Raw genomic sequence first — 22,076 nt, 5'->3', positions numbered from 1 at the left:
ATCCCTAATAAAGATATAATGTTTTTTTCGTGAGACTATGCGTGATACTATGATTAATTCCCAGGTGTAGTGAAGGCAGCACTTGTCTATGCTGTATCTTGTCGCTCGCAGTACCATGTGTCTGTTTGTAAAGTTTAACTTTCGCTGGCCCCGTTTTGACGAGCGTTTCCGCTTTCACGCCAAACGCACGAACACACACACACACACACACACACACACACACATGCACACGATCCTGCTCTGAGGTTAAAAACCTCCTCATCTCTGTCAGCCTCTAACAGCTGCTTCTCACACACACCGGAGGAGAAATTCGGGACCAGTCCGGTACGTTTCTACTCGTATGTTTCGATGTGCTACCAGAATACAGCTAGATTTGTACTTTCTGCCAGTTTAAAGTCAGCTTTCAGACGTCATGAAGCTACATTTTTGTGTCTCACATTTTGTTAAATCACTAAATGTAAGCATTGAGGAAGCAAAAGAGAACGATCTCTTCGTGAGCAGCCCTTGGGAACTTAAATAAATGAATACACGTATGTTAATAGATCGGACCAACAGGCATTATGTTTGAGAAACGTGCTTTTCCACCGTGCATAGTGGCTGGAGATTACACACATATAGAATATTGACTGTGCATGAGTGATTCTTGGATTTGACTGTCATGACACTTTTTTTAACAGATTAATGTTTGTCAAGGAGTGACTATCCTCTTATGAAGTATGCATCACTGTTTGATTGTGTCTGTTTAAAAGGTTCAACTGAGAGTCAGCATACTCTCAGTCGTCCCTCCCCATCTGAGTCATTGTGTATCTTTATGTCAGATTCTGATTACACAAGAATGTACTCAAAAGTGTGTGTGGTGCAATATGAGGTGTTCTTTCCGTTGTTCTTCCTGTCATGTTTCCTTTCTGTGAGCATTCATTCCTTACAAGGTGACTGTAGTGTCTTTTAATAAGCCAAAACACAGCAATCTTGTGGAAAATATTGCCGAGGAAAGTGTGGGAAAAGTCAGTCGCGTGGAATACATGACTGATGCATAGAGGATTTCATCCTTCACCATTTCTTTTCTTAAGTTATTTAAAAAAAATACCCTTTGGAGTCCACATGAAAGTGCCGTATCTAGACACAGGAGGGCGGTATCACTCCTACACGTGAAACGCAGCCCGATACTCCCTGAAACCTGACATAATTTACAACCAATTGTTATATTGTCGTATTTAAATCACTCCTCGTGTCATATTATATACTCTCAGTGTTTGTGCAGTTAATCTGACTCGCCCTCCCCAGTCCTGGAACAGATATCTGACATTTTCAAAACTGATCAACCAGAGATGTATTAGCCTTAACACGCCTTAATGACAGTTAGTGTTTACTGGGTCTATCAAAGGCACTTTTATCTGTTAATTATAGTATTAGTGATCCTGTTAATGTTTTGAAATGCAAGGGGGTGTTTCATTTTATTACTCATGCATGTGTGTGCCACATCATTCATCATCTGTTTGTTCCCACAGATCTGCACAACGCTGCACAAAAGGGGGTTGGAACAATTTAGATTTCCCCCCAGGCTCGATACATGTTCGTATTAGTAATGGGTTACTGTGCGTAGGGTAGGGCGCTTTTTAAAAAATTCAACCACTGAGGGTGTGTCTGGAGCACAGTTACTACTACGGCAGGCAGGATGGGACAAACTCGCTCCGCTGCTTTGCGCACCGCAGACATTCCAGACGGAGCGAAATGGAAAGCGGACGAAACAACCCAGCGACTCCGGATCTGCAGGTTTAGGAGCGGAGAGAAGCGTCGGACCGGCCAGATTAACGGGAATCAGATGAAAAATAAAGTGCTATCGTGTCTAGGAAGGAGAAAGCGAGACTCCAGCCCGACAGAAGCGGATTCAGGTCGCGGAAACGACCCCAGAGACCGAGCAACGCACAGCGATCGCAGAGCAGGAAAGTTGCCGAGGGACGACAGGGTTTCTGCGGTGGAGGAGCTTCGAGCACCCCGAGGTCCTCCCGAGTCCCCGCCCGCCCGAGGTGATCATGTTGACGCTGTTCAGCACGCCGTGAACCCGCAGGACGCAGCGGCGGGATCGTCCGATGAAGTCCGCGCCACGAGCGGCGAGGAGCGGACATCCCGGCGAGAAGACAATGCCCCGGCTCCCACGACGAGGGCCATGAAAGACCTGCCGCCGCGGGGGGGCTCCGAGCGGGGTCGCCATGCGTTGTCTGAGGGTCCGCGGGCTCCGAGCTCGGGCGCTTTGGATCGCGAACTGATAACGGGCGCCGCGGGTGAAATGACGAAACGTGACGCTTCACGTGGACCCGGCGGAACCGGGGACCAGAGCAAGCTTTGTCCGACGCAGATCGAGCCCCTAGAGGACTCCGATTGGCCCCCGCATGGTCCCCCAGAAGGCCAAAGTTTCCCAAGACCCATACCGAAGCTCATCATAACCCGAGACCCAAGCCCTCCCCCGGAGCTGACCACCGTGCGGTCGGAGCTCGGTGGCGGCGGCTCGTGTCTGGACCTTCACCCCGACGACGAATCCCCCTGCTCGGACAGCGGCTGCGGAGGATCCCCCGCGCTGATGCGCTCCCTGAGGAAGCTGTCCAACTCCTCCTCCATCGGCCTGTCCTCCGCCTCGTCCTTCGAGGAGTCCGAGGACGACTTCACCGGGAGCGACATCGAGTCCAGCCTGTCTCCGGCCCGGTCCATGTGCAGCCCCGACGACGGGACAGGGGTGAGTGCCTTTGACTTTTGTTGGAAACCGTCGGTAATCATCCAGCTATCACATTATGAAATGCGAGCTGCACACTCTTTAAGAGGTTTTAGTGCCGTGGTTACCAGGAATGAAAGCATTGCACAATGTCCCATGGCAGTCATGCATCAACTGAACAGGTGTACAATTACCGCACAGCCACAAGAACAATAGAGTAGAGAGGACTGCAAGTACACACACCTGAACACTTGCAGGTCAACACGCCTTGGAGCATGAACACACACTGTTCATTGTGTGCACAGCCCCACCATGCACTCTGATGGGCTTCCAGATGTTGTTGCATCCCACTGATTTGGATCAAATCATCAGGCGTCGATTTTAAGGTTAACTCTCACGATCATTGAAGTGCTGCTGTGCAAATTACTGCAGCACAGCGCACACACTGATAATGAAATGAGACTAACACATTTAAAACCTAGACAAGGAAACTGCCTCTTATCTCCAACCCCCACCTCTGCGTCCCTGTACTCCTGTGGCTCGTGCTCACAGGGGATTTGCACTTTACAGTTACTTGAACAAGCATGCCAGCACAGCTCCCTGGACGCCGACATTTAAGGCTCCAGATGCTGAGGGGGTTCCTCTCCCCCAGGCATGAAACGCTGTTTAAAGCTTTAAAGTAGGATGCAGTGTTTCACCCTCCAAGTCCTTCAAGTCATCAAGCGTCAGCTATCAACCTTTCAAGGCTGTTTTCTAGAGATGGATAAATGGAGGAAAAATGCCTTTTATCGATGACTATTAACTGATATATGGTTGTAGAAGACAAGTGTGTCAGAGTGGGTGTGCTCCAGTGAACACAAAGGTTGTATAGCTAGTAATTAAAAAAAGATAATAACAGCAGAAAGCGGAAAGCATAAATCTAAAAATAAAGTGATGACATGACCCACAGAAAGCGCTTACAATCAAGTTTAACTTTCATCCATCCTAATATTTAAACTTCATGTTACATTAGTACATCTTTACTGAGTGAGTCTGATGCTGAAGTGAAGAAACTTAAGAAAAGAGGTTCATCTTTGGCGTTTTTTCCCCCCTCTGTTCCGTCTTAATTGTCATACAAAGCACAATGGCGTCTGCGGGATCTGTTTAGCATATGGAGCACTGAAGAGGTGTTTGCCGCGTCCTCGCGCATACATCCGAGTAACAATGAGACGGTCCAACATCTGCTCGCTCATGCAGAGAAGAGCAGATCTACCAACACAGACATGCTAATCGACCTGAGACCACCCCGCCCGACTTTTATTCATCTCTTTTAAAACGAGGGTCCTAAAACCGTAAAGGTCGAGTCTCAAGGAAATACAAAGGGTCTAGACACGGAAAGTCTGACAATACAAAGCGGAGATGAGTCACAGCGGAAAGTTAGATTATTAGATTACCCAGTTAATAGCCTTATCTGATTGAAAACCATTCTGACCTCATTATTGTCGTATCCATTATATATATATATACTATATATATATAAGGTATATAGAGAGAGAGATGATACATAGAGTTGTTTGACATTTCAAACCTTGAGAGCTGCAATTCAAGATTATTACTGTTATTGATTACTCTGCCAGCTATTAAAAAGTAAAAACCCATTAACGTTTATAGAGTCCTCTGGGACAGTTTCAAATTGTTGTTTTGTCCAACCTGAAAAACACAAGAGCTTTAGTTTACAATGTAATAAAATAGAGTAAAGAAGTAAATGTAAACAGGAAAGATGTTGAATCCGGGGTGTTTGAGTTGGGGTTGATATTATATAATATAGTGTCTTATTTTGGATACATTTAGTATTTTCCTGAAGGACGGTTCTTGCTGTTCTGTTGTTTGCCCGGTTACCCACATCGTCATTCTCTCCACATTACAGAAAAATACTCATCGAAAGCCTCAAAAATTTTAGGGAAAGCACCAATAAGCAGGTGCATCAGTCTATACGTCTACACGTTTCTCGGTCACATTTCTCCACATGATAAGCACAACGAACTGGCTTCCAGTTTCAGTGATGATCATTTTTAGCAGTGGTCAGTGGACGTAGTCATTTCCCAGCCATTACACTGACAGCCAGGAAATGAGCAATCCGAGGAGTTGCGCTTCAGCTGTTGTAACGAACACAAACGCGCCGGTCTGTGTGTTGTGTTCACAGTCAACCTCTCTTACCGTCTATTTATTTTTCTGTCACACAGTAATTAATATGAGGGCGGTGTGTGTTTTTGTCGTCATTGGCTTTAAAAAGCTGCAGCCCCGCTTTCATCACCCAGACGCGCAAGGTACATTCTGTTCACTCGGTTAAGTGAGCAGATACTTGCTCAAACATGCATACTCAGAGAGAGAGAGAGAGAGAGACACACACACACGTACACGGCGATGCCGCGTCGCATTCGTAGTTCAGTGCGTGTCATGGAAAAATGGGCTGAAGGCAGAGCCGGTTGCTAGGCAACATTGTTGCCATATATGGTACTTTTTTTTCTCTTCATGTCTTGATCTTTCTTTCTCACAAACACAAACACACACACAGTATCGACTATGTCCCTGACATTTTAATGGAATGTTACATGTTAATTCCTACCCATGACTGCAAATTTCATTTCACAATATATTATCAGATCATGAGACTCTTTCTCCGACCTTTTTTAATTTTGCCCCGAAACCCTAAGAGGCAATGCAGTGGAACAGAAAACAAGAGGAAAATGAGTGTAAGGGGACTGAACATAGACAAACGATGGAGTGAAGCTTGGTTCACGTGGCCCACGATCGCTGATGAGTCTTCTTATTTATGCGTGCTTATTCACATGAGCCACAATTGCAGACTTGTTTTCCGTGGCACCCATTGTACAGAGTCCCACACATCCCTCCCACACCCCTTATACACATAATCCATGCTGCGAAGAAAAAAGGAAAGAAATGTACTCCACAGTAAAAATCAGTAGGTATTCTGATCCCTTCGTTTAGTGAACATTTGGTTATTGTCACGCTACCTGGCAATTTACTTTTGCACTTGGTTGACATGTAGCTGAATGTAGCCATTAAATGGGCCGTTAGATAGAAAATAAATAATTAAATTAATGTATTGGAGTAAAAGGTACATTATTTTCCTCTGAGTTGTAAATGTGTAAGTATTTTCACATTTGTACTAAATTTGTTTTACCGATAATTTGACCCTTTAAAAAGCCTATTCGCTTGGCTCTAAACCAGTGATTCTCAACTGGTGGGTCGCGACCCACTAGTGGGCTGTTTTTAATGGGTCCCGGGCCTTTGCATGGGAAAATAAAAATTAGAATAAAAATAAAAAAAAATCACAAAAAAATTCATCCTGTGATTTTATTTTGAAGGGACTTTTTTAATGCAGCGGAGTGTGTTATTTTTGCTGGCTCGTCTGTCCATGCTTTCAGCAGCGTGTGCCAGGTTGGGTCAAACCGTTCTGATATGAGGGAGACATTGGGTTTTTAGGATAATTAAACATCCTGAATACAAAATATCAAATTCACCTTATGAACTTGATTTTGAATAAATTTGAGAAGTTGAGAATGTTCCTCAATTTGGGTCGCGGCTTGTCATTAAGGGGTGATGGTGGGTCCAGGAGCCAGACCAGTTGAGAACCACTGCTCTAAACGGACGCTTGGTCCATGCTTTAGGGAAAGTTGACGTGTTGATACTTGAGCTTTGATATAAGTTAGGGCTGCAAATTACAAATGGAATTTAGATATAAAGATATTGTCATAATTTATAAGTTATTCCGTTTTATTATTTGGTCAGACTCAGTTAATGCATCACTCAGTGAAATGTATCAAAAAAATAGTTGAAAAGCTTTTTTTGTTTGTCTGGGCAACGGTCCCAAACTCTGTAGTTTTAATTGACAGTGATTTAGAGGAGAAAATGCCAAAGTCATCATACTTGAGAAGATTTAACCATACAAAATTGAGAATGTTTCCTTGATAAATAACAAATCAATACTCCATTATATGGTGGTGATGAGTAATTGTCTGATTCATCACTGAAAACCAGGGAGCAGCAGACTCGTGCATAAAAAATACACATTATTTGATATAGACCCACGCCCCCTTGACTCAAGGGAAAGGGATGTGGTTTTAAAGGTAAAACTCTGACAACACCTGAAAACACCCTTACTGTACGCACACGTAGTCACTCCTGTAGCTGATGACGGTCACTTGACAGGTTCTACACACACACACACACACACCCGTTCGTTACATAGTGGCGAGGAATTTGTCATGCAGACAAAAGACGAGCATGTTGTCCCTACCCCCATGAACCTGGCAGCAGATTGGCTCAGGGTAGGCCTGCTGGGGATTAGGGGAGGGGAGAGAGAGAGAGAGAGAGCGAGAGAGACGGGTGAACAACGCTGGGACGGAAGGGACAGAGAAGACCACCACACAAGGGTCATCAGGCAGCAGAGGGGTGGGGGGGGTTCAGGCAGGGGGGAAGAAGTGAGGGAAAAGTGTTAGATTCTAGTTGGTGGTCATGCTTGAGCTGTAGAGAACATATATTGACAAAGGCTTTTCGAGAGGAAGGGAGGAGTGACTCTTGTGTTGAAACAGTTACTGTAAATTTAAATGACAAAAAGAGGGTGTAGAGAGCGAGCAGGGGGTCAGTGCGAGAAATGAGTGTGAGCTTCTTTTTTTTTACCGGGGGAGGATTATTTCCCAGGCAACAAGCGCCTCCGTGTACAGCAAGGCTTTACAGACCGCAGCGGAATCCCCTGGAATAAGTGAGAGCATTAGCTCTGAGTCCAGGCCCGGACCCGCTAATACGCGCCTGCAGGTTGATGGTTGAAGGAGCTCGAGGCCGACGTGGAGGCGCGGGGGCCCCGGTGGCGCGGAGAGCCCGGGGGCCCGATGGTGCGGCGTGCTTTGTGCTGGCTGCGTTCCCGGTTCGTCTCCGGTGCCGTGTGCGCTTGTGTCAGCGCCTGCCTCCTCCTCCACTACTGCTCCGTCTGCCAGGTGAGAAAAGGGGAAACGCGGGGACATGTTGTTCCGCGGCAGCGAGCCAGACTGACGGGCGTATTTTGATTTACGTCACGGAGATTATGTCACATGGCGGTTTGGGCATCGGAATGTGTGATCGATATCCCTGTCCATTGTGGCTCTCACAGTACGGGAGCGTTGTTTGGTACACGTGTGACCGAGCATCCCTCCATCCGGGTTGAGAAGCACGACGGGCACGTCATGCTTTATGCAATCAGTTGATTTCTGAGACTTGAACAATGCACTCTGGCTAAAGTGAATGCTTCATTCTGAGAGTCTCAACCCCACTGTTATCAGTGATCGGAGACTAAATATTCACAATGGTTTTAGCCAAATGTATAAATTGGCCTCCTCCTTAGTGTGTTTAAACATCTTAATAGTGTATAGTAACATATAATAAATGTATTATATATATATATCTATAAACTTGCAAGTATTATTACTGTCGCTTTGGATAAAAGTGTCAGCTAAATGACATGTAAAAGTAAAGTAATAACTTTGTTATTATTAAATTACTCTTTGTTCCTCCAATATACATTACAGTATAGTACAGTTCATTACAGTATAGTATAGCACATTATAAAATATAGTTCAGTACAGGGTAGTATAGAGCATATGCTGAAGTTGGTCTTCTTTGTGTGGGAGGTGTTTTTAACGGTGTGTGTGTGTGTGTGTGTGTGTGTGTGTGTGTGTGTGTGTGTGTGTGTGTGTGTGTGTGTGTGTGTGTGTGTGTGTGTGTGTGTGTGTGTGTGTGTGCTGGCCGGGTTGAGCAGGGGACACTGCAAAGACACATTATTGTGGACAGCAGACATGTAGACACCAGACCACATGAGGGGGGGGAGGGGGGGGGGGGGAGCAGTGTGATGAAGTTAAGGAAAAAAGTGAATGCCTTTGGGGAGAAACTAATTACATTTGAATTAAGAGGAAGCGGCAGGGAGGCGTACAGCAATGTGACTTCAATTTGATTTAAAGCGCAGGACGTACAAACAACTCGAGTTTTGGGGAACGCAGAGGAAGCTTATACAACACAGAGCAATGACACGAGCTCTGTGTTCAATACGTTATATAAAGAGAAGGTTTTTTCAAATGCGGGGATGTGCGGCACGAAGAGGCACGCTTTACTCCGTTTGAAATGAAACGGCAGTCCCGGCTTTCACGTGTCATCACCTGCATTGAAGGCGTCCATTAGCAGCACTAACTCTGGTCACTTTGGGCGGGACACATTTGATCCCAGCGAGGGGACGCATTGAGCTGTCAGCTCGAAGCAATTACGGAGAGAGCCCCCGATGGCATCAGAGTGAAAGGAGAGGGATGGAGATTATGGGTTTCTGCATCACCTTTCTCGCCTGTCAACCTCCCCCCGCCCCCGGCGAGGACAAAGGAAACCAACACCGTGGAAACACACCCGGGCTGCAGCGGTCTGGGGGGTGAACACGGTTTGTGTTTAGCCAACAGTCGGATGTTATTAAGGAGATTGGCTGTTTTTGCACCACAGCGTTGGAGGTTTCTCAAAATGAGTCTAAGCGGTGGGTTCAGCCAGCAAGAAATGACGTTCTTTTGGCAGTTCATCTTGTGATTGTTCCCAATAACTAGTTTATTTTAATGCAGCCACAAAAAAAGACCTCTTCAATTTGATTTCACGCAGAGCAGCAAACCGCTTGAACCTAAATGGTTGAGTTTAAAAGAATGCTGCACTGCTAAATCCCCGGCACAGCTGAGTGCTAAGTTCATAGACTCCTGTGTTATCAACCTCTCACAAGGGCTTCATAATTATCCCTTACAGCAGCACTTTGGAGGCCAAGCGCCGGAGACAGTTTTACTGTTCTGTCTGAAGGTGGATTTAGCTCCGTTTTTTTTTTTTTTTTAAACTTCGGGATATTTTTTGTGCTCTATTTGTTCTATTAAAGAGGATTGCGTGTCTGTCAGAGCAACAGAGCACAGTCATGAGAAAACGAGATAACTCACAAAATAAAATTGGTTAAAGCCCCTAAAAACACTAAATATTCACAACCAAAGACCTGCTCGTTCATTTGTAACTTGAAGGACTCCATCCCTCGCATTCAGGAAGCTGATTGAGACACATTTTCAGTTGCTAAACGGCACTCTTAAATTCAAACGGATGCCGTTTTCCCTTCTTCTTCTTGGCTAAACGGGACACTTTTTGTTGCATGAAGACTTTTTTTTTGGTTTTATTGTGACAGAGTTTCATCAGAGCAGCTGTGGAAAGAATGCATGTTAGGAGAGCATAGATAAGCCGACATGTAAACATGGCAGAGATAGACCGGACAAAGTGCAGCACAGTCATTCACAGAGGGTATTTAGTTATAAAAACAGATTAGTTTTATTATTATAGCCCCGTGTTTTATTTACTCAAATTAACCCTTTTTTGTTACTCAATTGTTCCTGAACCTTGAACATTCATTTGCAAAAGTTGTAGGAATGATGTGAACGACTTTAAATGTGAGACAAGAGTAACTATCGTCAGTAACGTGATGTACACACACACACACACATTCCCAACCTACGCTGCCTGTCGCTTTGTTGGGATTTCCCACACACCCTTTCTGGTCAATCGATGTCATGTTCCTCTCAGATTGCTTACGTCAAAGCCCCCCGGTGCGCGCTGTCCTTGGTCCGGTGTTTCCCAAACACAGATAACTGTACTACACACACGCACACAAACGCACACATGCAGTTTCTGACAGTGAGGCTCTGTTATACGACGCTGCCTGAGTAGCTTTGGTAAATGTTTCATGAATGGACTTTTTCATGTAAGTTGTGCACCTGGCCTTACCCCAAGGGGAGGATCGGTCCAATGTCTACAGAGATGAGTGTGAGTGTGTGTGTGCGCGCACCACAGGGTGTGTTTTCCTTTAATGAATAATCATTCTCTTGCCTGTATTTAGCCCATTGCTTCATTGTGACCAGAAAAGAAGTCCTCGCACCGATTAGTCAGAGCTTAGTGTGAAGACCAACGCCTTCCTGCATCAAGACAATGACGCTCCTCGTTGTCGTTCTTCTTCCAGAATAAGTCCTGGCAGAAATTGAAGACCATGGTTCACTGGTCCCCCTTCGTCGTGTCCTTCAAGAAGCGTTACCCGTGGGTGCAACTAGCTGGCCACGCAGGTATGCAGTTTGCACCACCGCTGCTTCGCTGCGCATGATGTCACCGTCTGTGTTTAATTCTGTCTGTCTCTGTTTGAAGGTAATTTCCAGGCTGGGGAGTATGGTCGCCTGTTGAAGCGATACTGCGAGTGCGAGCAGCAGTGCCTGCAGAAGCTGATGAAGGACACCCTGCGCCCGTATGTGCCCGGCTATTACGGGATAGTACAGAGAGATGAGCAGGACTATAACCTGATGGATGACCTGCTGGCTGACTTTGACTCGCCATCGATCATGGACTGTAAAATGGGCAGCAGGTGAGACTCGGCACAGGATGATGGTTGCGTAGTTGTGAGCAAATTTTCAAAGATACTGACAGTGGAATTATTGTGAGCCATGAAAAATGCTTAAGACAAAGGACATTTAGAAAAGAGCAAAGAAAGAGGCGGGGAAATATCGTAAATCATTCAAATGACTAAAAAGGAAGCTAAAATGACGAGCCTTCACCTTTCAGGACGTACTTGGAGGAAGAGCTGATGAAAGCCAGAGAGCGTCCACGATTGCGAAAGGACATGTACGAGAAGATGGTGGCAGTGGACCCCGGGGCCCCCACTGAGCAGGAGAGAGCCCAGCAGGGAGTCCTCAAACCCAGATACATGCAGTGGAGGGAGACCCTCAGCTCCACAGCCACGCTGGGCTTCCGCATTGAAGGCATTAAGGTCAGAGGTCATCCGGGACACGCAGCACTGTTAGCATGCCTGACTGTGTTACTTAGTGCCAGTGAGAGGACACATAGTTTCTAAAAGAAGCAAACCAATGAACAGGAGTAAATATTTAAGGTTCTGATCACTGCATGGACCACACACACCGGAGACGAAATGGAAAACGAACCCTGTTAGTCCTGTTTCCTGTTTGTTCGTTTAAACATCCAAAAAGGCTGGTTGTTAGGTTGCACCAACAAACGGTTAGTTATTGGTGCAACCTAACAACCAGCACGCCTTGTGAACCTGTGAGTAGTAAAAAGCAGCAGTTTGGCTTCCTAGTTGAACCAGCTGTGGCTGTGTTGTTGTTTCTCCTCGCGTCCTCAAAGGCATCAAAGGTAGAACACGTACTGATGGTACTGATACAAGGGCTCAGCAGGAAACAGGATGTGAAGCTGAAATGAACATGGAAGCTTTAAATGAATTAGTTGATTGGATTATTTTCCTTGTGGAGGGCAAAATAGAAAAATAAACATCTTTTCTCTCCTCTACAGAAATCCGACGGAACTTGCAGCACCAACTTTAAGAAGACAAAGCTCAGGGAGCAGGTGATGCAGGCCTTGGAGGACTTTGTAGCTGGCAACACTCAGATTCTGGTAAGTGGCTAGTAATTACTATGTTACCACTTCTGCTGCTGCTACCCTTTAAAATAAATTAAGTAAAATAAGCTTCTTTGAAGGAATAGTACGACATTCGCTTGTTACCTAGCAACGTGTTTCAACCGCTTTCAACCCTGTTTCTATGCTAAACTAAGTTAGCTGGCATTTGGCAGTATCTATTTTAGGCTCAAGTTGTAAATAAGTAGAATAATAGAGATTTATGATCATTTTCTCTGACATATCTCAATTTCTTCTCTTTTCCTTAGAAACTCTACCTGCTGCGGTTGGAAGAACTTCGATCCGTCCTTGAGCAATCACACTTTTTCCGGTCACACGAGGTGAGACACACCGACACGCACTCAAGCTTTCGCAATTTCTAAACCGACTCGTCGGCCATGTCCGTCTGGCCGAGTTGACGATTATCCGATGTTGTGTTGCCATTAGCGCCATTGCGCAAGTAGAGCTTAACATTCCCGTCCCTCCGGTTTGTGCGCGGCAGGTCGTGGGCAGCTCGCTGCTGTTTGTGCACGACGCCTCGGGGAAGGCCCGAGTGTGGATGATCGACTTTGGGAAGACAGTCCCCCTGCCGGAGCCTCGCACCCTGGACCACAGGACTCCCTGGATGGAGGGCAACAGGGAGGACGGCTACCTGTGGGGCCTGGACAACCTCATAGACATCCTCAGCTCTATGCTCCCTCAGACATCGTGAAAAGGCGAGACTCGGATGAGACCATGAGGTCCAGAGATACTCAATCGGGGAGAGATTGCACAGACTGAGACTGAAAAGGTATCCAAGTGTCTTTTATCCCTTCGGCTTTAAGGAGATGATGAATCAAGTCAAGCACAAGATTTCTAGTGCTAAGTGGATTATGCCAAAGGCCAACTTCATGCCTTATGCTCCATTCGTGGAACTTGGGGACAGATGGCTTGTTAACAATTGAGGCAAAGAGTAGAAGAGAAAGAAATGAATGCAGAATGGCAACTCTTGTGTCATGGAATGAGAGTACCGTCTGAGTTCAAAGACCTCTGCAGTCACTTTAAGATGCCCACCTGACTCCTCGTCTTCCTCACCGCCTCCCCCTGTTGGCCAGAGCTGCGCACAGCACTCGCACAACTACGAACTGGACTCAAAGAGGTCGTGAAACTTTTTCTCGAGGCCTTCCAGGAGCAGTGGGTAACGGGGATAATTATTTTTGTGATGGATCATTTTTTTATGTTTAACACTAAAACTCTGGTCAGACCACGTAATAACTCAGTGTGTAAATACATTTTTATTAACATTTTTTGGGGCCTTGGTATAACCTCCTTAACTTGTCCGTGCCTATCATTTCTAAAGAACAAGCTGTTTCATCATTCCAGTGCAGTGGACTCGTGATATTTCTTCTTCCAAAGAGTTCACCCACGTATTAACTGCTTTACAATATAATCCCAAAATTTAACTTTTTAAGTGTTTTCTAAGGTTGGATTTTTGTATGATGATGCAGTGAAGTCTTTTGCTTTTTCTCATTTAACTGTACTTTAAGCAGCCCGGCGGCCATGTTTGTCTGGAATTTGTTGCACTATGGATCCTCTCGAAGCCATCGAACAAATCAAGTGTGTCTTAATATGGGAAGCAGCAGTCAAGTACTGGGTTTACAGATGCAGACTTTTAAACATTTAAAGCATGCATTTATTTCTCACCAATTCATTCTGTGATTAGTGATCTGCAGGGAGTTTTACAGCAACGCCTTGGTGGAAACGAGGGCATGAAACTGGAATGACCTGATTTAAATGTGCTGGATGCTTTAGGATTATGTAAAGTCTTACTGGAAAATTTGAAATGTGTCTTGCGAGTCAACAATGATGCGTAATCAAATACAAGTGTGTCCCTTTTAAACTAGAGGAGGTTGCTGTAAGTCACTAAACACTCGGTTTGAGGGGATGAATCTGGCAGGATGGAGCGTTAACAAAGAGGCGTTATTTTTAGATCTTTTAAGTCACGCTGCTTATGAGCACGTGTGTCGTCGCTTGACTGGAATGCAACAGGTTGGACAAAATAACAACCTCCAGTGTTCAAGGCGTTGTTTGTCAGTGCCCGGCAGCACTGTTTGGGCAAACAGACGACTCCAGGAAATTATATTTCAAATTCAGGAATTTGTTTTTTTTCGATTCCCTCAGAGTAAAGCTACTGGGAGAGAGAAGTAATCTGTGGTTTACAAGAATTATATTTCCTTGCCCAAATAATCCTCTATATTTTTAAAACGATAATGTGTGGCTTTATCATGTAGAAAACTGGATTCATTACCACATTTTTAAATTTTTTAAAGGCAGTGTATTTTAAGTTGCAATGCATAGGTAGACCCGTGAAAATTGATATTGAATTCCCTGCTTTATCCAGGATGTGGATGCAATAAACTGGAAATACACATTTTACTGTTTTTTTTAACTTTTTTCCGAGAGTCTCTACAAACACACAACAGAACACACTCTTATAAACCCTCACCATTTTCAAAGTTTTAATATTTATTTGACTAATAATCCCAACAAATTTACAGTTAAGTATTAAAACTATTGTATAAATATATTCCATATAATTTGTGATATATATTTGTCAAAGGAAAGAAAATATTCTTCAAATATGCCGTTTAAACGTGGTATTGGAAGAATGTGGGGGTATTTTGTGAAAATTCAGATGTAAACTTCAGGGATTAAATTACAAGACGATAATTTGATGATAGATGTAAGATCCTAACATCCAAGTAACATGAATGTCACATTTACTGCTGTTTCTCCGTCCTGGTGTGGAGCATCACCACCCGTCCAGCCAGCCCGGCCTCCACCCCCCCCTGAGGAACCACGTACTGGGTCCCGTCGGTCGCTCTCTTAGGGTCCATCGTCCTCAGCTGCTCGTTGCTCTGAGCTATGCTGTCCAGACTCCACAGCTGGTAGCGCAGGCTTTTACCCTGCTTAGCCAGGACGTAGACCTCTTTGAGCGCCGTGTCACCGGCGGGGCAAGGAGCGCCGTTGTCAGCGGCAACGGAGAGCCAGGGCAGGGTGGGATGGGGCCGGGTGTGCTCTTCACTCACGCTTCCCTGGTCCACACCGAGCAGAACACCTGGGACAAAACGGAAAACGCCAATGGTGTGATGGTTCTCTCAAATGTCTGCAGAACATTACACTCAACGTGTGCGCCTTTTATTGGTTTTATTATATGCCTTATATTTTATAATGCCATCAATACAATGTATAAATTAACAATAAATGATTACCGACACCAAGATATAGCTAGGAACATTCGTTTGAATTATTCACCCTTTAGTAGAGTAAATAAAGTAGTAAGTAAACATTTTACAGATAAATGGCAGAGGAATATTTTTTTTATGTATTTCAACAGTATTTTTCCCCATGTGGAGGAGTAACATACCCTAACTGATTAAGAAATTACAAATGGTCTTAATATGAATAAACTATCCTGTTCAATAAGTCAGTAGTTCAACAGTGTATTCCATCACATGAACCTACACCTGAAATGACTGAACACAAAAGTTTGATTTAGTTTCTTTACTGCAGTGAAAAACTCCAAATCTGTATGTGAGGAATAATTAAAGACCTTTCACTATAAAACCTGCTTTTCTGAACCGCCACCATGAAACACCCCTCCGGTCAGTTACCTGAGGCGACCGCCCAGTGCGCCCTGTGGCCGCTCCGTTGGCACGGCTCATGGTTGTAATCCTCGTCATATCTGAACGCACCATCAAGGAATTGTGTCCATTAATGACTAAATGAAGCAGCAACAACCGAACAACCAGGTGTTTTCCGTCACAACAGCCCTCATGGCTGTGGGATACGGGATGAGAACGGGCTGTCTCCCCCACAGGTGTGTGATGACGGCTGCAGCATTATCGCCTCTAATGCCGCCCGACAGTAGTTGGGCCTTACAGCCACACACCTCCTCTGCCAGCAGGGCCATGTTGTCAGCTGGCACAATAAAATGTTTAGTGAGAACATTTAAAAAAAAAAAGTTGAAATTGCACTGATAACTTCCACATTTTAATGACATGGCACATCTGAAGTGTAATGTCTTATCTGTACTTCTGGAGTTATGTCAACGCTTCGTTGTGTTATTGGAAAAACAAAGAAAGGTGTGATCCATTACAGCAGAACCTCTTCCCCCCTCTGTTCTTGATACACAGAGCCTTCAGAATCACTCAAAACAATTTAAACACTTTTGTCACCTGAAAACATTTCACCCTGTGCCGTGTATCCCCTGCTCAGCGCCGTCTGAACAACCGTTTCCATGTCGACACACAGCTGTGGCTTTCGAAGGTGAGTGGACATCCACAAAGCCACCAGGCCGCACCTGACAGACAGAATGACCCCCACACTCAGTCACGCGCTGGCAGAGTGGAGCACGTCAGGTCAAACTAATAACACACCAGGTCCATTCGTTCTTTCTCGAGGCGTTCCTCATCATTTGGAGATGAACTGACTGACCTGCTATTTTCTTGGCCTACTCCGCTTACGAATTATCTAAAAGTCAGATTTGTCTTTTTTTTTTCCTTCATAAGAATTATGATTGACAACACTAACATTTTCTTACATTTTTTTATTGAAGAATTTCATTGTACGGCTGCTGCTGTGACGTTACGGTCCTTTGGCAGGCCTAAATCTTTACCCCGGCAGTCTGGGTTTAAACTCTTTATTTGTTTATTTAACCTGTTTTTTAAATAACGTAATGTTAAATAAGAACAGCTTGGCGGTTGACCGGTCGCATCTGGACCATCTCGGTCTGACGCGGTAGTTTACGGACTTACTGTGGACCATCTTGGATGAGGGAAGGCACATATGTGTTGACAAGTATCCACTGAAGGTCTTTTCTAAAACTGAAACACACATAATAAATACACATTCTATTACAATCCAGAAAAAGGCTGGAAAACTCATTTGTGATGCTGTGGTTAACGACACTACTGTTGTGTCATTACGCTTCCCACTGGGAGGACGTTTTGCAGGACAATACGTGTGTATCTTGTAACAAAGAGTTTGTGTTTTTTTTTAAATTATTATTCAGTTTATAAAGTGTGTAATGTCGTCTGTCACTGTACATCTCACCTGCTCTCTCTCTGAGCGAGCAGCATGCAGGCCTCTGTGAGGTTCCCCTCCACAGCACTTCTGCTGATGGCTATAGTCTGATACAGCTTCTTCTTGGGGGACGAGGCTGGAGCAGGTGGAGCAGGTGGTGGAAGAGGAGGGGGAGGAGGCGTGTAGGGGCACTCCACTGACATCTCTACTGAGCGGACAGAGGTGGTGTTTCGGTTAGAATCGTGTGCATCATGGGTGTAGCTCACTTACAGCGGCTCTTTAAGATGTCCAGTACACGTTGGGTATTAGTAGTGGATACAACCTCCCCGCCCACCATTCACTTCCTCCTACCTCGTAGCCTCTTAGCTCTGTAGCCTGCGAGCAAGGCGAAACGTTAGTGGAGTTGTCTTCGCTCGGTGTTAAATGCTAACTGTTAAATGGTTTAAACTCCGAAAATCAGCGTTCGTCTCCGTCACATTTGATACATTAGAGCCTAGAGCCACGTGAGAGACTTACGGAGATGTGCTAACAGCGCTGGTGGTGTGGATTTGACCGCATTGGGCAACGTGACTCTTCTTCGTATCGGCAGGGCTCACACACCAATGGTAAAGGGTCATAGCGCCCTCTGCTGCATCCACTTCAGAGTGCAGGTCATAGGTTTTACTTTTTGTAATTATTGCGCTGCACTGTTGCGTCATGTGTTCATGTAACTATTGTATGCCAAAGAGGGAGAAAATACATCTAAAAATTACAATAAAAGGGAGCTGCATAAGGACAGGTGTGACCCGATGTATCAAAATCGTGCATTCGGTTGTAACCGACTGAGTAATTATTTTTTGAACCATGTAATTTTTCTAAACGTTATGTTGGAGTAATGTTTGGCAACAGCAGCTCAATAAACGTGTGCGATAAATAGAATGCCCCTGTGCGATCAGGATTTAGCGGAAACGGCCACTGTGTTATTAACGCGAGAACAGAGCACGGGATTTGAAAGATCCGAGATTTGAATTCAGCACTTCGAGGTGAGCAGTCCGTCGACTAAAAGGCGAAACAATAGGTAATTTCTTGTTCATCTAGACCTCTTGCAAAATATACTTAGCTGTTGTTTTTGTATGTGGTAACAAAGATCGTCGGGCGAAAAGCGACAGAAAGAAGCTTGTTGGTATAGTGAACTAACGTTAAAGAACATAAGCTAGCTGCTAGCTTTCAGGCTAACATGAACCACACGTTATTCGAGGCGGATTGTTGGAACCGTAGCTGCTTAGCGGCTAATAACGATTTGTGCTCTTCTCCGATGTAAACGGAGCAAGAGAATGCTTAGTTTGGCATTCTTGAAGAAATTGTACTTGTTCTGGGACTGTACCCGCTTGGTTTAATGCGCTTATCGTAATTTACTGTTGATAAAAGCGTCTGTTAAATGTTACACCTTAAGCGTTTGCCATACAACTAATGATCTGCAGGTTTGGAAGATGGCCGCTCCGGATGTACGACTCAATCATACAATCTACATCAACAATTTAAATGAGAAGATCAAGAAGGATGGTAAGTTTATTCTTAACTTTACATTCTACATTTTAACGCTAAGTAAATGCACGCAGCTCACAGGGTCTCCTTAATCAAACTTGTGGTTTCGCTCATTGTTCTTTCTCCTGCAGAGTTGAAAAAGTCGTTGTACGCCATCTTCTCACAGTTTGGACAGATTCTGGACATCTTGGTTGCACGAAATATGAGGATGAAGGGTCAGGCCTTTGTTATTTTTAAAGAGGTAAACAGTGCTTCCAACGCTCTGAGATCCATGCAGGGATTTCCATTCTACGACAAACCCATGGTACGTTTTTCCTCACAGTGAATACAACAAAAATATAGCACAAATGATCAACACAATGTAACACCTGCAGATAAACTGCAAACTCACTCATCTGTCTTTTGCAGCGTATCCAGTATGCCAAGATTGACTCTGACATCATAGCTAAAATGAAGGGGACGTATGTGGAGCGTGACCGTAAAAAGGAGAAGAGAAAGATTAAAGGAGCTGATGGCGGGGGATCTAAGAAGGGTGTGCCGGGAGGGGTTGTGTCCATGGTCGGTGGTGTACCCACTGCCATGCCTGTAAGTAGTCCGGTCTTCATTGTTAATCACACTTAAGAATACATCACTGGAGTGGCGATCACAGAACCTGTTCGTAGGGAGCGTTGGTGGGAAATGTCACGGCAGCGACTGACGCGCATGTTACTGTTGTACTTTGCTCCTCAGGGAATGCCCCCCATGAGCCAGGCACCACGTATGATGCACATGCCGGGCCAGCCGCCTTATATGCCTCCTCCTGGCATGATGCCTCCTCCAGGGATGGCGCCTGGTCAGATGCCCCCTGGTTCCATGCCTCCTGGCCAGATGATGCCTGGACAAATGCCCCAACAGGTATGTTGTCATTTATATGCACACGTACAAAATCTTTGATTATTTGCCTGGTAATTTTGTTCTGATCTCTCCTTTCTTCCATCCTCAGATTGCAGAAAATCCTCCCAATCACATCCTCTTCCTCACTAACCTGCCAGAGGAGACTAACGAACTCATGCTCTCGATGCTCTTTAACCAGTTAGTAATGACTTGCTCTCAGCGTTTTTTTTCTTCACATTTTGTAGTTATTAATTTGTCGAATGCTTGATGTGACTGTATTGTGTGTTCAGGTTCCCCGGGTTCAAGGAGGTGCGTCTGGTCCCTGGTCGTCACGACATCGCCTTTGTGGAGTTTGATAACGAGGTTCAGGCCGGAGCTGCACGAGACGCACTGCAAGGCTTTAAGATCACTCAGGCAAACGCCATGAAGATCTCATTTGCAAAGAAATAACTCCAGTTCCAGTCTGATCTTTTAAAAACAATTTTAGAAATCAGCCCTCAAGCTGTTTGTCTTTTTTTTATCGTCCAGGATTACATGTAAGTATACATCTTTTGCATAAGGTTGCTCTGTTATATTGCACCACATTTGCAGAACTCTTGACTTAAAACAATGGTAGTGTAAATGTATGGATGAGTTCTTCATCTTACTGATTAGTTTAATGCAAGGAGTTTATATACATAGTATTCAAATCCTCGAGCAACCTGATGTTTCATCTGTATTTTGATGTCATGAAGCATTGCACCCAGCGTCTGGTCTGCCAGACATTGTACCTGGAGCTTTTTTTGTTTTTATAACTAAAATACATTTTCTTTAAGATTTTGTTCTGGCTTACTTTTCTATTTGTTTTAGTCCGGGTATGGCCAATAAGATGCTGAAAAACCTACTGTCTTCTCGCTTTGTTGTTGAGGTGTGCTGCTTCCGCTTAGACCCCGTTGTCATGGATTTTGCAGCAACTGAATTCTTAGCAATCAGTTAATGGAGAGGTCATATGGAAAATTATGGCAGAAATTGCTTGTGTAACTCTAACAGAAAAAGCCAACCTTGGGTCCACCGGAGGAAAAAGATGATTATCATAATTCTCTTAACGTTTTAGAAGTGGAGCATTAAAGAAAATGTTGACCGGTAGAAAAGTGCTATTGTCATGCAACAAAACACCTTGACTGGTCTCAATATTTTGATGGACCCAAATTCTCCTGAAGAATTTTTAGAAAATGGGATCCTCTACATTTTTAGTAGTAGTGCAGCTCTGAAAACGCTCATAGCATCATGTGCCTTCATGCAATACTCTTCTGCTTGTAAATTGAAACCGTAAACTAATTGGACTCTTATTTAAATTGTGCTCTGAAGGACACATAATTCCCTGAATGCAAATCTATCAATGAAATTGTATCTTATTTGACCCATGAGAGAAATTTGATTTTACTATCTACAGGCCAGTCTGACGCCACCCATAGTTATCAGATTTTCTCACGCTCATCTATATACAGAGAGTAGTTAATTCACTGTTAAACTGCATTGCTATTTCATTTTTAAGTGGCTATAACAGTACTTTTCTTCATACTCTAGGTTGAACTACAATAAACCCAAGCGAGTTTCTGCATGCAACCATCAGGAGTGTGTTGTAGACCCATTTTCACAAGCTCTGTATTGGTAATGCACGAATATTTAATGAACGCAAATGCAAACAATTTGTCTTCAGCCAATTAGCGAATGCCTGCTGTGTGGATTGGAGCACATCCTCAAAGGTGTTTACAAACTAGTAATTACAGGCCAATGAGGTCCACAACCTCCCATCAATGCCAGTGCTGGGCGAAGTGATGCGTGAATCCGGTTTGAGAAGCTTAATTTAGACTCACTACGGCACACTGGGCCTCCTGTTTGTGGGCCTAAACTGCGGCCGCAGTAGTTGTCTTCAGGTCAGCTCAACAGTGTACACAGGCGTGCACATTCTTCTGTAGTTTCCCAGGCCTTTCTCCACTGCCTTATTCCGCCTTGAGAAAGCGCTGACCTTAGCCACAAGGGCGCCATGTGTGAGTGAGTGAGTGTCGCGTGCACTTGGCAACGCGCCTGTCTCCTTCCCATTCACCAAAGACAGTGATCTCTCAGTCGCGGGTACTGAAAAGGCAGCTTTTACGTATCCCGGCGGGATGGAAGTGACCTCGACCATCAGCTGGTGACCGCGCATACCTGCATTCACAGGCCCTTATTGCTTTATAAGAGAGTGGTCACATTTCTTGTCATTAACCAATTAAACCCAGAGACCGGCCAGTGGGCCGGTCATTGTACAAACTGTGACTAAAAACCCTGGCTTACACCTGTGTTTTCATTACTGCATCACTGCACTCTGTGTGCCGCTGTTACAAACCACCTGAACAAAAATATACATTTTCAGACTGAACCTTTTATGACTAGTGTAACTCCTAAATCT

General features: G+C 44.7%; 3 protein-coding genes across 8 annotated transcripts; 2 read left to right on the top strand and 1 right to left on the bottom strand.

Moving 5' to 3' along the window:
* The first annotated feature begins 190 nt into the window (after positions 1-190).
* On the top strand, positions 191-14,439 carry itpkcb (inositol-trisphosphate 3-kinase Cb). The gene is made up of 8 exons (XM_037470556.2): positions 191-324; positions 1,509-2,731; positions 10,755-10,854; positions 10,934-11,147; positions 11,345-11,549; positions 12,086-12,187; positions 12,457-12,528; positions 12,690-14,439. The coding sequence occupies exons 2-8, from the start codon at positions 1,676-1,678 to the stop codon at positions 12,897-12,899; spliced, it is 1,959 nt and encodes a 652-aa protein (XP_037326453.2). The 5' UTR covers positions 191-324; positions 1,509-1,675; the 3' UTR covers positions 12,900-14,439.
* Positions 14,440-14,724: 285 nt separating this feature from the next.
* actmap (actin maturation protease) lies at positions 14,725-18,024 on the bottom strand. 5 transcript variants are annotated; one of them, XM_037470636.2, is made up of 7 exons: positions 17,768-18,024; positions 17,282-17,459; positions 16,984-17,052; positions 16,405-16,529; positions 16,018-16,147; positions 15,841-15,911; positions 14,725-15,284 (listed from the first exon to the last, which is right to left on the bottom strand). In XM_037470636.2, the coding sequence occupies exons 2-7, from the start codon at positions 17,452-17,454 to the stop codon at positions 14,947-14,949; spliced, it is 906 nt and encodes a 301-aa protein (XP_037326533.1). In that variant the 5' UTR covers positions 17,455-17,459; positions 17,768-18,024; the 3' UTR covers positions 14,725-14,946. The 5 variants fall into 5 exon arrangements, with proteins under 5 accessions (XP_037326533.1, XP_037326542.1, XP_037326523.1 ...); XM_037470645.2 differs by having other exon boundaries at positions 14,726-15,284; positions 17,282-17,456; XM_037470626.2 differs by having other exon boundaries at positions 14,729-15,284; positions 17,282-17,626.
* Positions 18,025-18,174: 150 nt separating this feature from the next.
* snrpa (small nuclear ribonucleoprotein polypeptide A) lies at positions 18,175-20,462 on the top strand. Of its 2 annotated transcripts, none has more exons than XM_037470653.2 (7): positions 18,175-18,308; positions 18,712-18,793; positions 18,907-19,079; positions 19,184-19,360; positions 19,505-19,669; positions 19,758-19,846; positions 19,939-20,462. In XM_037470653.2, exons 2-7 carry the CDS (start codon positions 18,721-18,723, stop codon positions 20,096-20,098), a joined length of 837 nt encoding a protein of 278 aa, XP_037326550.1. In that variant the 5' UTR covers positions 18,175-18,308; positions 18,712-18,720; the 3' UTR covers positions 20,099-20,462. The 2 variants fall into 2 exon arrangements, with proteins under 2 accessions (XP_037326550.1, XP_062417161.1); XM_062561177.1 differs by having other exon boundaries at positions 18,191-18,273.
* The last annotated feature ends 1,614 nt before the right edge of the window (positions 20,463-22,076 follow it).

Source organism: Pungitius pungitius, chromosome 3 (genome assembly GCF_949316345.1).
Source record: "Pungitius pungitius chromosome 3, fPunPun2.1, whole genome shotgun sequence".
NCBI classification, from domain to species: domain Eukaryota; kingdom Metazoa; phylum Chordata; class Actinopteri; order Perciformes; family Gasterosteidae; genus Pungitius; species Pungitius pungitius.
Note: the sequence above shows the minus strand (reverse complement) of the source record. Positions and strands in the feature narration are given on the sequence as shown.